General features: G+C 46.7%; 1 protein-coding gene across 1 annotated transcript; it reads left to right on the top strand.

The window, feature by feature from the left end:
- Positions 1 to 16,060: 16,060 nt before the first annotated feature.
- Positions 16,061 to 17,514, top strand: PDE6H (phosphodiesterase 6H). Its single transcript, XM_068402152.1, has 3 exons — positions 16,061 to 16,200; positions 16,471 to 16,511; positions 17,438 to 17,514. Exons 1-3 carry the CDS (start codon positions 16,061 to 16,063, stop codon positions 17,512 to 17,514), a joined length of 258 nt encoding a protein of 85 aa, XP_068258253.1.
- Positions 17,515 to 17,772: the final 258 nt, after the last annotated feature.

Genomic DNA, 17,772 nt, shown 5'->3' with positions numbered 1-17,772 from the left:
CCGCGCCCGCCCGCCCGGACCTGCGCTCTTTTTTTTGCGCAGCGATGCGCAGGGCTTTGTCTGCGGGGCTGAGCCCGGGCAGGGATGCGGAAGTGCTCCCAGCGCACGGCTCCGCGGCTCTCGGTGGGTGCTGCTGTGCCTGTGAGCGAGGGTTGTTGTTTTTCAGCTCGGGTTTTTATTTTGGTTATTTTCCTCGTGTAATTAAGGTCCGTTTCAAAGCTGGCCGTGATTTATACCGATTAAAATAAGTGAAGAATCAGGATGAGTGCATTCCTGCATACATGGGGGTGGGAAGGTGTGCAAACGGGAGTCATTGCAGATGAACCTCATTTTTCTGTTTAACACGTGCTACTGGCTGCACTTAATCAGCAAATTGTTCCCATCTCCCAGCCATTTTCACACAAGCAGTTTCAAAGAACAGCTATCTCAGGAAGAACAAGCTCTCATTTCCCAGAGATGCTTAAATGATCAGAGAGATTTTACACCACTTCCTCTCTGAAATATCAGCAGATTTTCTCTTTATTTTCCACTCACGGAGTGCCCACTTAGTTCTTCAGTCACACAAATCCTTCACACACACAAACCTCAGTGCAGAATTTAAGAACAAATTAGATCATTGGTTTGCAACCAACAAATCTGGATCTGCAATGACTGATAGACTGCTCTTAATGCATTTGCAGAAGGAAAATAAGCAAAGAAAATCTATTGTCAACGGGCTTAAATTCATTGCCCTGGATCCACATGTCCATTAGAAAATGTTTATTGTACACTAATTTTTAAAGGTTGCAAACAACTGAGTAAGAGGCCTCTCCTTCAGGGATGGACAGATCTCGGAAGAGGGGAACTGGTTTTCCCAGCCTACCGTTGCTTTCATTCAGGCTATGGGTGGCACTTTGATTCTGACCTCATGCATTTCAAGGGACAAACAGAGCATCTGTCTGTCTGGCAATGGATTTCCATTTAGCAGGGGTTGTAGCCTCAGAAACATTTCAAGCCTCCGTGAATTAGCCTCACCACCAAGAGAAATGGTTTTATTCTCTGCTGCTCTTTTTCTCTCCTACGCTAACCCTCCCTGTGGGCCAGCACAAGAGAACTGAGCTGAACACAGCACGGAGCTCGGTTTAAAACATACCTGGCAAAAACGTGTAAGCAAATGCATAAGTATATACCAGTGAGTTTTAAAGCCAGATTTGTTCACAATGGCCAAACGTGGCTAAACACTTGTGCCAGCACAAGGGAAGGGGCTGTGTGGGCACAGGGATGGGGAAATGACAGAGTAAATTCTTTCAATGACAGTGCCAAGTTATGGTGGCTCAAATTGTTCATGTGAACAGCTCTGGCCCTGGGAAAGGTGTGAAAAGCTGAATGTGTTAACTATGGGGAGCTTTGAGGAAATGGTCTTGTTACGCAGTCCCTGCGACTCATACATCGGCTTCTTGTCTTGGTTCCTGTGCTGCCTGGACTAACTCTGATTTCAGTAGACTTCCTAATTTGTATTGGGAGACCAGAACACTCTTTTGGCTGGGAGGGTGTGTGGGTTGAGGTTACCATTCGCTCATGGCTTGGCTTGAGATTTCCTTGGTTTCAGCAGCTGTGTACAGAGAGACCAGCGCAATCATAAATCCAGCGTTATTACGATCATTTTTGCTGGGGGATGGTTGGGTTTAGCTTTGTCTCATTTTTCTTATAGTTGGAGATAAACACCAGACTGCATCTTTGTGTAGCTATTTGCACACTATTTCTAAATGTGTGTGAGCATACATGAAGACTAGTATATCCACAAATGTGCATAGAGGTATAGGGATGTATAGGTGTGTGCCACCATAGGTATGTACACTCAGCTTATATTGGGACGTCTTCAAGCATGCAGGAGAAACAGATTTTACTCCTTGATTAGAAGTTAGCCAGTAATCAGGGGCAAATCATGTCATTGCTTTGTGCTTCATCTTCCTATTGGTAAGAGGGGTAAGGAGAAGCTGCAGACGGATATGTACTATGCTGAGCAGATGGGAGCTTAGAAGCCAGGCATCATCCTTTGGGTCATCCCTTCCCACTGGGGAACCACGTCACTGATCTGCCGGAAGAAAGGAAGGTTTTGAACTGCATTGGAGCAAAACACTACTGAAAGCAAATCCCTACCACAGAGTATTTAATCTCTGACAAACTGATTCCATGTAATGAGGATCATCTTTTGGCAGACATTGTCCAACCCCAGCCAATTCTTATGTCTGTGACAGAAGGAGACAAGGACAACAGCTAGAGTGTACCTGCCTTATTGCAAAAGAAACAGTAATATTTTAAATGTGCTTTTAGTTGGAAAATAATATTTTCTACTTAAAATATTATTATTATTAGGACTTATTTACTTTGGCCCTACTGATCACAGTTGGTTGTACAATTAATTGTCCACATTAATATGTGCAATCAACCACTAGTGTCTAAACTTATTTCAAGTAAATAGCCAAAAGCTTATGCAAATTTTTAAATGCATATCCTTCAGCTACACAGCCTTTACTCTCAGCAGTCATATACCTTCTCTAGCACTTTATTGGACCCAAAAAATCTTAAGATTCCTTAAAAATCGTAAGATTAAAAAAATCAGGCATGGCATTTTTTTTTCTATTTGAGTTTGAATTGCTGCCATAAGATGTCCAGCGTTTCTGGATTTGAATTTTTTAGATTGGTGGTACATTGCTGTTGTGTGCCACTAAATGCCATCTCCATCTTCTGCAGAAGAGATGTCTGCGTTTGAGGAAAGGAACTATTTTATGGCCTTTGGAAGTGATTAATTTAGGAAACCATCACCTGTTAGAATCCTTTACTTTCACCTACTCTTAATTTCCAGAACTATCTAATTTGGAGCTGAAATTTCCCAGGCTGTAAACTCGGGGTGGGGGTAATAAAAAGAGATTTCAGTCCAGGCAGGGAATCCATTTTTGTAATTGTAAGAGGCCCAATAGTGTAATATTTCTTTCTACTGCTCTTGTAAAGTGTTTTGTTTTGGAGCTACTCATTTGCATTTGCACTGAACTCGGTACATAGTGTTACTAACTTAGATTTCTCTCTAATGAATAATGTTGCCAAATCCTGTCACTGTCATGAGCTTTGCCTCCCCCTCAAGCTTTTTGCAGTCTCCAGGAAGACTACAGGTGATTCGCTGGGAAGACAACCTCATGGTGCAGCAAATTCACATCAACAGCTGCTGCAAGGTAAGCGTCAGTTTTGGCCGTGGGTGTCCATCAGGTGGGTGTCTCCAGGCGGTGTCCCTCACTATGTGCAGAGAGCCTTTCTCCTCTAGAGAGGAGAGGAGGTAATCTGGGCCTGAAGCAGTCACGAGGTGATGAGCATGGGGGAAGGTGACACGAGGTCTTTCCCTGACATATGAGGGGGCATTCACTGCATCACGAGGTGCCACCCAACTCCTTGGTAAACCCAGCACTGCCTTCTCCACCATCCAGTTAAGCAGGATAAATAGGGGGATGCAGCCTGTGAAGCGCAAATTGATTGCACGTGAATAAAAAGCTGGCACAAGGTGTCCCAGGATTTGCTTTAAAAGGCAGCATCCTAAGGTTGGTCCTGCTGTGCCTAGCACATGTGGTGCCCATCTTCTTCCTGCTCGGTGCCACTCACTCCTCCTAAAACCCTGCAAGGGAGTGTGCAGCTGAAGGGATGGGAAGGGAGGAAAGGGATGGGGGAAAGACACGGTGCAGGGCAAGGGAGCCAATATTCAGCATGAAGAGCAAGTAGGAAGAAGGAATTTCAATGTGCAGCCACAGAGCCTCCGGTAAGGGTTTAGCTGGGTTTCCCACCCCCCAATCCCATGGCAATCCCTTCAAACCACCCAGCCACAGGACTTGAGGGCTCTCAGCTGGAAGAAGAGCTGATCCCAGAAAACGTGACTGGGTGCTCCATCTCTCCAGTTCCTCCAGAACAGATTTCCTTAAAAGATGGAGAGAAGATTGGAGATTTAATGCTTGTCTAAGCAGCTTTCAGGCCAGTTAATGTGTTAATCTCATAACCCTCATGTCCAGCCTGAAGGTGCACGAAGACTTCACATGTCACTCCTGGATGACTTGACTCCCCTTGGGGAGTGAGGGGAACAGCAAGACAGAGAGAGAAAGAGGGTTTGGTTGGGGATGAGAGAGTAGGGAGAAAATGGAGCCACTTTCCTCCAGAGGCTAGCCTGAGAAAGGCTGAGGATGGACAAAGCAGCCTAGTAAAGGAGAGGGAGAGCTAAGTGGGTGGAAGGGGGAGAGTGAAAGAACAGGATTGGGTGGGGGGAAGAAGGTCCCTGCCACTACGGAGCAGGGGTCTCTTCTCTGTACCCACTGTGCTCCAGAGCCCAGCATGGAGGAAAGCAGCTTTTACCCTCTATTCCTCTCAGTGGATGTCGTGGTGTCTTGCAGGGGATGGTGTCCCAGAGAAGTTACCCACCGGAGCTGGATCTGAAAGAGGGCTGGATTATTTTAGGACCTCTCAGAAAACAGGTGGTTATGTAAGGTCAAATCTCAGCAAGTATAATCAAATCTCAGCCCTAAGCTGATCACCAGGTAGGGTGTTAGGAGGTATTTAGCCAAGCACTCCTCCTTGTGTTGTGACTTTCCTCCAAAACAGCCAGAGCTGAAGCTGGGACTAAATTAGGAGAGCTGTGGCATACTCTCCTCCTCTGCTGGCCTTAGAAAATCTCCCTTGCCAGCTGCACCCTGCCTTGCCTGTGCTAAACACTCCTCTCAAAAGAGACCTTGATTTTATACTGGAATTCATGGCTCTGTGTCAGGCTGTGTCCAGTCTCCTGCTAGGTGCCTCATGTGCCTTGGTGCTTTAAGCCTTAGCAGTGCTCAGGGCATGCTGCTTGCAGCTACAAAACCTCTTCCTGAAGCCTGGAGGCAGTAATTATCAGTGTCTCTGTGGCAACATTTTTCCTTTATTGCACTGGTGCCGTTCCCATATCATTGCTCTCATGGCCCTGCCTCTGCAAACCCCCACAGCGTTATTGTGGTGGATTCTCATGGAAAGCACCGGTGTGAGAATTGCCTCTCCTCCCTCTCCTTTATATCTTGTTTTGTAGACTTTAGTATATAAAAGAGAAAAATGAATGTGGTGCTCATGAAAGCAGGTAGCAGCTATTTAAATTCTCAGTAAATATTATCCAGTAACATCTATGCACAGAGGCTTAACAAGCAATGAATGGGCAACATTTGCACATGATGAGCATTCTCCTCCCAGAGCTAATAGGGTCACAATCAGGAATATCCAATAGGGAATGTAAGTGAGTCCTGATGAAAAGTACATAACGCTAAGGGAAAGCATGGCAAGAAATCATCATCCTCATAATTTTTGTTGTCATCACCTGCTGCACTGGAGAGAGCCATCAGATGAGGATGCTCCTATGGGACCCCATCACTGCCCTTCCCAGCTGGACACTGGGGAAAGTTTCCCCTTTTTCTCTCTCTCTCCTCATCCTTTATTTTCATTTTCCTCTAGAAATAACTTTCACCAATATAGTCAAAGTATGCCATCTGCTATGGATCCCACAAATAAATCTTTGTGTCTATGAAACTGCCAGAACATCCTTTGTGCAACATGCGTTCACCCAGCATGCAATGATGGCTTCTAAACAGTTCACTTTTAGTCTATGATGTGTTTATGATGCTTGACCAGACCCCAGAAGTGGGCTGCAGTTCCAGGTTCTTGGCACAGAAATATCTTTAGGGACCTCCTAGTAAGAGGCTTTAATTCACTTTATAGAGGTGTGTACCTCCACTGGAAAGCAAGAGTATAGAGGCTCTAAATTAAAAGAAAGGTTGGAATCTGCCAGTGAAAGGCCATAAAAAAAAAAAAATAAAAAATTAAACCCTACACATTTGCAAGATCCTAAGGGGAGAACAGAAGGCTTAGTACCTGGCAATATACCTGAGCAATAAAAGAAGGAAATTAAAAAAAAAAACTGATTCACATTTTCAGCCCTTGGCTTTTCCCCTTCCACAGTAATTTCCACCAGGGATCTGCTGTTGCATGGTAGCTAGAGCATTTAGCATCCATGTGTCTAGGAGGGGAGCAGCCACCCAAGAGACAAGATAATGGAGCAGGAAGAGCTGCCTCCTCTGCCCATTAGTTGAATGTTCCCAAGGAGAGTGCAAGATGCTCCCCAGAAGCAATCATTTCTGTTTGAAAGCCTCAGCTGTTACATGAAAAAAATCATAATAATGGTGGCAAAGAGATGAACTGAATGAGATTGCACAGCAGTGCTTTTATCTGGTAGGAGGAGGAAAGAAGAGTATGTCTGTAGCATGGTGTGAAAGCCATGTGTCCCCTTAAGAAGAAGAAAGAAACGTTTTACCAAAATGTGTTAGAAGAGCCTTTCTTTATTGGGCTGCTGGTTGCCAAGGAGAAATAATTGATTGTTCAGAAAAGAAGATGAGAAAAGGAGCTGTTAGGAAAGAAGACATCTGGAGCTGACTTGTGTACAGTTTCTTCTTCTTAGCCCAGTGACACTGAATCATTTGTTTCACTGTTTTAAGCCAAATAAAGCTCTGGAATTAACTGATTTCCATTTAAATAAAAACACCCTCTTACAGTCTCTTCTTCTCTTTTCTCTTTTTTTTTAAAAACAAGGCAGCATTACTTCTCATTTAGTTCAATGTGCGATCACTTTTAGTGAGTGCTAGTGGATCGTTTAATGACTGTTCACAGGTATATGGCATGTAATTCATACAGAAGGAATCGATTATGGAAAAAGAGAAATCTAAGGAAAACCCTTGAGACAATACTGTACAAACTGTGTTATTCAGGTACATTTTTAAGAGTAACCACATGCTCTGCCTTCTCCCAGTCACATAGATAACAAGATTAACTACCTGGGTTTGAACGAAAAAGGGAAAAATGTTAGGTCATGTTTCACTGTATTAATGTTGAGCACATTCTGTAAATGGCATTCAGGAGAAAAATAATCTTATAAAAGAAAAAACAGATATTTTAAATGTGGGCAGAGTGAAAATGAGAGAGAGAGAGAAAGCTTTTTAAAATGATCTAGCAAACTCAATCCCATTGCAGCACTACCAACAGCCTGGATGCAGACAATAAGCAAAGTTAGTGTGTGGAAAGGACGCTCACTAATGTTACTATTTTCTCATGGGACAGCTCAGCAATGAGCAGGGAGGATGCTCTTAAACAAAGAATCACAAAGCAGTTATAAAGTACTGAGCTTTTTGTGCTGCGTGGCCAAGCACATCAGTACCCACAGCAGATGTCTGGATGGCTGGGTCTCATCTGCATGTATATGAACTTTCTGTCCATCAGCTTCCATATTTACAAATAAGGACAATGAAGATTGAGCTCTGTGCTTTGAGATCTGTGGGTGAAAAGTGCTATTTAAAAAAGAGAGGATTCCTTCTGGTTTTCCTTTTATTTATGCCAATCAGGGAAAAGTTTGTGTAAGTTAATAAAATCATACCAATGTAGCAGTCTTGCGAGTATTAGATGGTAAGACTTGGTTATCTGTTCCAAGAAAGACCAGACTCACTGCTCAGAAGAAAATGTAACTCTCTGGTAACTAATGAAGTGTATGACAGGCTACATGGGTTTTATATCAACTGCTATAAAAAGCCCCAACATGTCCTGAAGCGTTGGTGCCTGAAAGCCTGGGGCCTGTAATGATGTTCGGACATGCACAAATCGAGAACCCTTGCCTGAATGTGAAAAACAGGGACTTCATTTTTCCTGAAGAAGCCGCGGAAATGGCCATCTGGCTTGCGGACTTAGTCATGTCACCCATGCCACCCAGTTTCTAACACAGGCAGGGCCATTGCTGATAGTTCAGCTAAACCTTATGGCTTGATTTATGTTTCCCCGAGGGACCCTTTTCTCCAGACTGACCATGGAAATCTCTCTCTGGAGCCCTGGCAGTGCAAAAACAGACCTCAGCCTCTTTAATCTCTGCCCCATTGCCAGAGCAGCCTCCAGGGCGTGAGTGGAAGGGAGAATCGAGACCAGGCTCTTTTGCAAGCTGAGCTCAGAGACACTCAACATAGCTGCTGCATCAGGCAGCAGGCACAGATTCCCACCGTCAGCACACCCAGTTTATTGCAGGCTGTTACAGATGCTTAGTCCTGACACCGGAGTAGTGGTGCAGGGTTTCCTGAAGAAAAACTCTCTGTGAGAAAGACGACTTCTCTGCATCTTTGATGGATTTGCACGTATTCAAACAGATAAATAACTTCACCAGGCAAAGCCCAATCCTCTGTATCTGTTTCCCTGTTTCACCAGCACAAACAACAGATGTCTTAGGAACATGATGGGCACTGGGGAAGGAGGGCTACAGCATGTGAATCTTCTTTTGCAGGCACATTGGTACAAGAAGTTTCTCAGCAAAATGCTATTGATGTGACAACTTCACTGACCTTCTACAAGACAAATAGACAATCTCATTCCAAATCCAGGTCCTACTGCTCTCCTTCTCTCACCAGGAATTCAGAGGCACTTGGTAGGCTGCCAGTCTGCAGGAGGGAAACCGAAGTTTAACTGGAGATGCCTGGGAAATTCCCTGCTCACTTCCAGTCAGGTATGACTGTGTGGCAAGTGATAAATCTTTACCAGGAAGGCACAAAGCCTCCCAGGCACCTGGCACAAGCTTGCAGGGATAAGTTTCAAAAGAATTATTGGGGCCCATGCCAGCCACAGCCCTCATCCGCTGCATCCCCGAGTCTGCTCCTTGGCTGGGATTTCCTCCCACAGTCCCATGATCTCAGCCAGCTCCTGGAAAAGCCAGTCTTGTAAACTTGTGTTTTCTTTGTCATTCAAGTGAGCTGCTATTTCTGGTGTAACTACAGTTACCATGGCTACACCAGCTCATAAATAGGGTCAGAAACCTTGGAGATGTTTTTAAGTGATTCCTTGGAAGAGGGAATAATCCGGCCAGAGGTAACGAAGTTCATGGGTTTTCCTTTGGGGCCACTGGGACTGTACTTCTGCTACCGCTTGGACCCCGTGGCTTCTGGTGCAGCTCTGGTCTGGATCGGGTGGCAACTGATGTGGCCCAAAAGGCCGGCACTGGCTTTCCTGGGGCCAGGGGAGGAAGAGCGTGGGCAGGGGCAAGGAGGGACAGGGATCAGGTACCTGGTCCCTGGGCAGAAGCTATCATCCATCTGGGGTGGCAGCCGGGCACTGACACAAAGCTGGTGCCTGTAGCTCTGCAAAGGAACCGTGCACCCGTGTCCCTGCAAAGCAAATGCCACTCGCTTTGTGATGGGAAGAGAGAGAGCGAGAATGAGAGAGCGAAACGGCCTTATAATCATGGGAGATAAGAAAGAACGTGATAAGTGGGGCCCTTTAGGGAGTTTCAGCCACATTTTGTCAGTGTTCAAAAAATAGCTCCATGTGACACCATGGAAATTTTTTTCCCACATGTCCACTTTTGTTAAAGAGAAATGAGCCAGATTTCATTGGAAAAACAGGAAAACAGAGGGGGCATATAGAAAACAAACAGCCTGAAAAAAAAGTAAATTTTTAAGTTTCAGAGAAGAGGAGTAGGGGGCTGTTGAGCCGATTTCCCCAGCAACTCTACCTACATAGGAGAAGGCAGAAGGGGAGGGAGAGCCCCCGGAAACCTGTCTGCAGCAGATGGAGGCATGGGAATGAGCAGCGGGGATAGGAGCAGAGTCTGCTGCCAGCAGGTCCCTGCCCACAGTAATCACTTCTGCTGTCAGGAGCTGCTGAGTGCAATCAATCTCTGCGCATTTGTGTACAAGCTCTAGTCATCACAGGGAAGAGATGATGCCAACACGATGCTGCCCCCGTCCTCTTTCCCGTGCCCAGAAATTATCGCACAAGCCTCCAAAAGCTGTGTGATCATCCTCAAATACGTGGGAACACTAAGTGTGTTTTCTGCTTCTCTGCTAGATTGAAAGCCCCTCGGCTGCATCCAGGATTTACTTACCACATTCTCTGTGCCCACTCAAAGGCTAGGACCTTATTGATTTTTTAAATGTAAGCCAAGTGTCTTACTGAGGGATTTATCTCATCTAACTTCAGCCATCTGAAAAGCCAGAGGCCTCGGCTGTGGGGCTTTTGCTCAGCACCAGAGCAGTGCTGGACTGGTCCCCGCTGACAGGGTCTGTCATGTCAGAGAGGTCCTGTCCTTTCTTGGTCACACACAGTCACACCTCCAGCTAGCATGGCTGCTCCAAAATCCCCTTCTCCAGGCTTACCCCAAGATGAAGCCCATCCACCATTACACAAACCCACACGTCAGTTTCCTTCTGCTCCCATGCTACCCTGATGCTCCTTGTGCAGCTCCTTCTTCTGGGAACATTTTCAGCCCTGCCAGCCCTGATTTCATGTTGTGAGCTGGGTGCTCAACAAGGGTGAGTGAGCAGTGCCTCGCCAGAGCCAACGGGCCCTGGAGGAACATTATGTTGCCCTGTGGTTATTCCTCAAGCCAGAGAGCTTTAGCCCATGACTGAGGTGCTTTGCTGCTGCAGTTGAGGATGAGAATGATCTTCCACCACCTTCTAGCAGGGCCCTGGACCTTCTCTTTTCATCCTGAGATTCCTCCCACTTTTTCCACATCTCTGACACTGATCTGCCAGGCAGTCACAATGGGCTATTAAAACACATCAGACATACAAAGCTTGTGACAAAACAGTGTGTGTTACCATCCATGGAGTTTTGTTGGGTTGTGTTTGGGCTGAGGCACCTGCTCTTTCCTTTCTCAGACAGCACCCTCACAGGAGTGATGCTATTGGTACCCACATGTGACCTAGCGGTTACTCTCAGAGCAGCACCTTGGGTCTCAGAGGTGACAAGCCACCCTGCTGGCTGGCCACCCATGTGCAACACAAAGCTTCCCCTTATTCCCCCACCATCCCACCTGCTGGATGCAGCTAAATATTCTCTAAGGACCTGTGCAGCATCTCAGCAGCATTTCCTATGACTCCCTTGAGTGGACTCAGCCCTCTCGGCACTGGGCTGGCCGCATGCACCACTCTGTCAGGTGCGTCTTGATCCCTGTGGCACTGCTGAGAAGTTTGCTGGAAGACTCTCAGATGTGTTCGCCGTGCAGGGGAGGGACCCGGGGTGATTAGGACAAACTCCTCCCTTCTTTGCGTGCGTGTGTGTGTGTGTGTGTGTGTGTGTGTGTGTGTGTTCACAAGCAGCAGCATCGCTCTAAGGGCAGGTGATTTCCTTATTCCTCTTTGATTCTCCAGAGATGTCCCTCCAGGAGCTCCAGAGAAGCCACAATCTCTTCTTGCAGAAAGAGGCACATCACCCCTCAGGAGCGTGTAGAGGCTCTGCTGCTCCCCCAGACCTCGCTGGAGCTGTGCCTGCAGATTGCCAGGGTCACAGCACTCCCCACACGTCGGTCCCCCCGCCATGCGAGGGCCCGCCCACTATTGATGCCCTGATGTCACCTGGTGGCAGGGTATATCTGGAGGAGAAAGGACACCTCGAGACCCTTTCTACAGAGGCTGGAGGACGGGAGTTGAATGATTTGCAAGAGGAGCCCTTGGCACTGTAAGTATCTCCCAGGAGCTCAAAGTGATAACAAGGGTGGCAGGGGGATGAAAGAGGAACCAGCTGCAAAACCAAGAGGAGAGGAAAGTCCTGATAAAACCCCATGGGGGAAAAATTTGGGTGTTTGTGCTTAGAGAGTGTGAACAGACCCAGTAGCTAATAGAGGGAGTTGTGGCTCTTGAGTGGTCATTTTCTGTTTCCTCTAACATTAGGGCAAGTGCTGCCACAGTGGATTGTCTCAAAGCTCCCTGTCTGTGTGAGCAGCTCTGCCCTCCGTGGGGCCACTCGGTTTCTTATGCCGGGCACCCCTTGGTCAGGGCTCCATGGCACCCCCTTGGCTGGGGCTCCCTGGCACCCCCTTGGCTTGTGTCCTCGGCTGGCTGAGCCTGTGTGTGAGCGGTGCTGGGGGGCTCCTGAGGAGCGGTTGGGACAGGCAGCTGGTGTTTCCTGCCCCGGTGCCTGGCCACACATGCAGGGCACATCAGTGGGGAGTTTATACCGTGTGATTCTGTACCTCTGGTGTCACTGAATCCCTTCTTTCAACTGTGACAGTCTTTCCAGTGATCCCCATCCGGGAAGCAGTTGTGGGAATATAGTTCTACTTGAAATGAGTTTCTGTCTTTTAGAGTGCATCCTCTTTCCTTTGTTCTTGGTCTTAAAACTGCTGCTAGAATGAAGGGGTTTGAGATCCTATGTAAAACACAGGATCAGAAAGGGCTGAACTTGCGTGGATTTTTCCATCGCTATGATTAGCCAGCTCAAGCAACCGAGACTGGAGCTGTAAGACTCCTCACTCCTCACAGGCACCTTACACTGGATGCAATATTTCCTGATGAAAGCCTGGCTGCAAGGATGATGCTAGTGGCTCTCATGAGGCCAAGAGCTGAACATGCAAGAACTCCATCAAAAGGAATGTAAAAACTAGGGTATTTCCTCCTGGATGCTCTCTTCTCCTAGCATATCACTGAATGGAGAGCCACAGCTCATGGGGGTTCTGTGTCTGACACCCCTGAGGCACCATGAAGACAAGTGCACATGGAAAAGTCTGTATTTTTGAAGTTTTCAGACAGGGGAAGATGAGATCCTACACTGAATCTGTCTGAAGAAGGTCAAGTGAGGCATATGCATTATCTGTCAGGGAAATTTTCCACAGAGAATCAGAGATTAAGGAGGGGGCAGATTAAAGAGTCAGCATTTGTCAGTAGTCTTCAAACTTCTTTAAGTTCAAAGAAAACTAAAAGGATGATTAACCTGGCCAGCAACCCAGAGGTGGGATACTGATGCAACTGAGATAAGCCCATTACTGTGTATTAGGTATAATTAGCATTCGGATGCAAGCAAAGCTCTTACCCAGAGGATTAAACCCTGGACTGAGCAGAAATGCTGTCAGAGGCCATTAGGTAACACCTTGTCAGAGGAGGGGTAGAGGGATTGCATGGAAGAATATCTTGTTCCTCAGCAGCCTTTGCATCCACAGCAGTCATCATTTCTCACTTTGCTGCCAGCGGCAGCAGAAGAGCTCTGGCAGCCCAGGAAGCACTGGGGGGAGGCAGCACAGCACTTGCAGAGATCTAGAGAAGGAAACTCAGTCTTGCCAAACATTTGTCAAGCCATCTGTTTGGTGCGGTACCAAAGATTATCCATGTATCCAGGTACAGGGAGGCAAAAGGCTGGGAAATTCCCCTGGGAAGCTGCTGTGAATGTTTCTTTCTCATCTATGATCCTGGAGTGCCTGCCCACCCATGTCTGGCTGTGTGCAGGGGCAGCTGGTTCCCAAGGTGTGGGGACTGGGGCAGCTCCCATGCTGTGGGGCAGTGCCCTCTCCAGCATGAATGGAGACATCTTTGCCTGTATGCGATGGCAAGCGAGTCCCACTAACTCAATGGTGGGAGGGCAGCTTGATTCCTGCTGCAAGACAGAGGCTGCTACGTGGCATTAGGGTTGCTTTCCATCCTCTGACCTTTCTTTTGGTGTGGCATGGAGAGAACAGGTAGAGGGAGATTGGTAAGGAAGAAGGTAGAATTGTCCCTTTTAGTTTCATTGAGTGCTCTTTCTTGAATTCATGCAGGTGAGAGAGAGGATGAAATGTGATTCGGGCAGATCCTTTTTCCTACCAAATTCTGGGTTATCGAGTAGTTGGTAGGTGGATAGAACTACTTCAGATTGGGGGGTAAAGAAACTCCAAGGACTGAGACTTTTCATTAGCTATTTCTCTATTGGGTGAAGGCCAGGGGCAAGGGATGGGACTCAAGGAACTAAGAGGAATTGGCCCTCAAAGACATTTTTGTGGTTAAGGTACCATGCTGGGAGACAGCAGCGGTTGGTGAAGCAGGGCAGGATCTCACTTGGAGATGAAGCTCAAATGCATCTTACAAGTTTTAAATGCCAGTCCAAAGGGTTGGAAACCTGTTAGCCTGTTTCTTCTGTTGTACTTTTGGGAGTAGCCCTTGAGAGGGGTGCCAAGTATCTTGGCATGTCAGATGAACCTGGTGCTTAGAAGTGTATGCGTGTCTCTCGCAGTTCAGGAGGTGTATCTAGCACTGAGACAGACACCCTACTGATGAGAACTGCACCTGAGACAGAGACATAATACTATACTTTGGGGCATTAGCAGACATGCCATGGAGCAGTTTTCCAATACAAAGCATTTTGTTGCAGGGCAGTACCATCTGAATTCCTCATTGGTCCTGAGTAACAGTGAGGCACCAAATTCTCTCTTTGGTTTGGAGCCAAACTGCCTTCACCTCTCAGCCTGGCCCTAAAAAACTGTGAGTCAAAAGATTTTGTCACTCCTCCCAGCTGTGTAGTCCAGGTCAGACCGATCACTGCACCTCCATTCCCATTCTGTAAAAGATGCAGGTGACAGTGTTTGCCTGTCCTGCCACCATGCTGTGAGGCTAAAGCTGTAAATACTGGGCAACTGTTCAGGTGCTGCAGAAATGGCAGCCAAATAAGTAACTTCTACGATTTGAGCTGATCTCTGTGTTTGTGGGCACAGTGTGTGCTTAGGAAGCGTTGTGTTACAGGAGGGGGAATAGCATCTGTGCGTACTTCAGCTGCAGACACAACCATCTGCTACTCCATTTGGGGCTGCTGGAACCCGTCCAGTCTCCTGCACGGGATATTACAGCTGAGATAGGAGCCTAACTGCAAGCGACAGAAGAACTAGCATGCCTCTAGGTGCTATCATTAGGATCCATCCTACTGCCAGTACAGACGGAAAGATGTCAGGGGTGAAGTATTCCCAGACTGCCACAGATACAGAAACATGGCTCTTCTGCTTGTACTGATGCGGAAGTGACACAGGAGGGTTGCTTGGATGGTCTTTCTCCTTGCATCTCAGGCTTTTCTTTCCAGCACTCTGGCTATTTCAGGACTGTCATATACAGGAACTGTCTTCAGACACAGAAAAAAAAAATCCCCATCTTTGATGGCATTTGTAGTTTTGAGATTAAAAATTCAGAGTGTCACTGCAGGTTATGTTGGGGATTAGGCCAGAGCACTATGGTGACATAATGGGATTAGGCTTTAGTACCAAATCCTGATCCCATCAGCCTAGAGACAGGAGTTACGCAATGGTCATGAGGAAGAATGTGACTTCAAGGCGGGGAGAAAAAGTTGGCAATTATTTATGTTCCATAAATGCACTTGGTCAGATCATTCTAGCTTACTAATTAGCACAACATTTGATGAAGGGCTGGAAGCTTACTCTTGGGCACCGGTGAGAGTTTTTGCTGTCCTCGCTGGGAAGGAAGCAAAGGCCTCTGAGTGCAGCAGTTCTGCCCTCCAAGGCAGGAGAGGTGTCTCTCACACAAAAATTTCTCCCTGATAACTATTTAGCCCCTGTGAAGTAGAGCTTGGCTCACGTGCAGTGTGGTGCAGAAGAGGTCAGTGCATGTAATATAATGCTCAAAAATATAAAAAATAGACATATCCTGGGGAAAGTTACAGGCTTTACTCTCCCAAATCCTGAGAAATTAACTTCTGTCTAAAAGACAGTCTCCAATGCTTTGCCTTAGCCTTCTTTACAATCTTTTAAAGCTCCTGTGCTATTTCCCTTAAGGTTGATATTGACAAACATGACACCCTAATTGCAGCTGCACCCAGACTAACGTCTCATCTAGCTCAGTATCGCATCTCCATAAGTGTCCAAAAGGTACTGCTTAGGCACAAGTATAAGAACAGATGACATATATAATGATGATTCTGAAGGACAGGATATTTCTCTAAGCCCTAAGTGTGTCTTTGTGGCTCCTAGTAGTCGTATCCTGAACCAGTCCTTAGCTCAAGTGTCCTTTGTTTGGCATCTTAATTCAAGCATGCCAGATGAAAGGCAGCGCTATCCTGCTTACTTGCTATGCATTACAATCGTTCTTTATGCTTGATGTCTTTATCTGTAATCCTGTCACAATTATACTTTTCGTAATTCTGTCACCTGACTACTGATATCTAGAAATGATAAGCAGAGTGTTGTGTCAGTCCTTGCTGTTATCTTGCAGACAGAGGAGTCTGAGAGAGGTGTGCGCCTGCCACACACAGCAGCCCAGCGATGAGTGAAAATCCAGCCACCAACCTCAACACTGGAGATGCTCCAACCGGTCCCACTACCCCACGCAAGGGGCCTCCCAAGTTCAAGCAGAGACAGACAAGGCAGTTCAAGAGCAAGCCTCCTAAAAAAGGAGTAAAAGGGTAAGGGCATTTTGGAAAGAAAAGAAATCATACTAGTTGGGTGACTCCCCACTGCTAAGCTGGGCTCCTGCAGTACCATCTCCCATTGAGCAAGGAGCCAGGAGGCTTCCCCCTGCCCCCTGGTGCCATCAGCTCTCCCGCCTGGATCTGCTCCTTCTCATCTGCTGCCCGCCCACACTTCTCCTTCCCTGGCTGCGGATGCAGGGCAGTTCCCCTTCCCTGGGTGCTGCTGGCCCAAACTCACCCCTCGCTTGTTCTTTTCTCCCCTAGGTTTGGAGATGACATCCCAGGCATGGAGGGACTGGGCACAGGTAAGTGCTGCAGGATGTTGTTGTCATGCCCTGCTTTAACACAAGCGCAGTCATGCTTCAGCATGGGAGAAGACAGTCTGGGGTGTCCTCTCTGTCTCCCTGGCCTCTCTGCAGCTTTCAGGGTCACCAGAGAAGGCTAGTACTCCTTCTGCAAGCTGCCACGGTCATGCTTATGCTTACATACGTTACAAGGCAGAAAGGCTATTTAGGCATGCTTCAATTTCTGAATACTTTCATTTGGCTGCAAATGTGCTTGTTTGTCTTTGTTTTCTGCTAATAGTCTGGCTAAGAATTTCAGCAGCATGATCTTCTCAAAGAAATGCCAAATGCTAAGCTATTAATAACAAAAATCACAGGAGCTAAATCCCAGCTGATAAGTATTTGTATTATCACCAGAATCCTAATTTTAAGAATTTTTTACACCCATCTGGGATTGAGAAACACGAACTGGATGAGCTGTAGCCAGTCAGAACTTCTTAGGGGTCAATAACAACTGCGTCTATCAATGAGTTACAGATCCTGAATGATGCAGACCAAATTATTCAGCATTTGATTTAAGATTGCACATGTCTTCAAGGAGATCACAGTTTGGCTACAGGCAGTTTATAAGAACAGGAGAAACCACATAACCAGAATGAATTTTCACACCAGTCTACACAGCCACTGAAGAGACTATAGGAAATGCTGGTTTGCTTTTGCTTACGGAGAAAGATGGCACAGGAGAAGATACACAGATCTGTTTCGGTCTGAGAGGTAGTACCAGATTTGAAGAGCTCATCTGCTCATTTAACCTTCAAGTGGAGTCTCATTCTTCTTGCTCTTCCTGTCACTAATGTTTCCTGAGTAAATCAGCCTTTCTATTAATACAAAAGAAACCCAAGAAATGCAGTGACCAGAACCCATTTCTCATTCTCTCTCTTTTGCAGATATCACAGTGATTTGCCCATGGGAAGCTTTCAGCCATCTGGAACTGCATGAGCTGGCCCAGTTTGGGATCATCTAAGGTGCCAGCATCTCTACTGGTGTCACCTGGTGACTCCACAGATCCCAGCATGGTCTTCATCACCTTTGAAACTTATTTTTGACCCTTGCATCCATCTGGTCATGGGCAGGGTGGTTTTTTAAGAGCTAGTTATGAGAAAGTCCTTTGCAGATTAATTTGGCAAAGAAGTTATTCAGGACCCTGAACAGGCCTCATGCTCCATGTGATGAAACTACCGAAAAATGTCTTAATGCCTCCCCGTACCATACCCTGTCTTGT

The sequence above is a fragment of the Nyctibius grandis genome, chromosome 5 (genome assembly GCF_013368605.1).
Source record: "Nyctibius grandis isolate bNycGra1 chromosome 5, bNycGra1.pri, whole genome shotgun sequence".
NCBI classification, from domain to species: Eukaryota; Metazoa; Chordata; class Aves; order Nyctibiiformes; family Nyctibiidae; genus Nyctibius; species Nyctibius grandis.
The sequence above is the reverse complement of the archived record's forward strand: the minus strand, read 5'-3'. Positions and strand labels throughout refer to the sequence as shown.

Excerpts from the sequence above, each read along its gene's own strand:
- PDE6H (XM_068402152.1), top strand. The coding sequence starts at position 16,061 with ATGAGTGAAAATCCAGCCACCAACCTCAACACTGGAGATGCTCCAACC. Across the intron at positions 16,201-16,470 it reads CCTAAAAAAGGAGTAAAAGG|GTTTGGAGATGACATCCCAG; the intron begins GTAAGGGCATTT and ends TTTCTCCCCTAG. Across the intron at positions 16,512-17,437 it reads CATGGAGGGACTGGGCACAG|ATATCACAGTGATTTGCCCA; the intron begins GTAAGTGCTGCA and ends TCTCTTTTGCAG.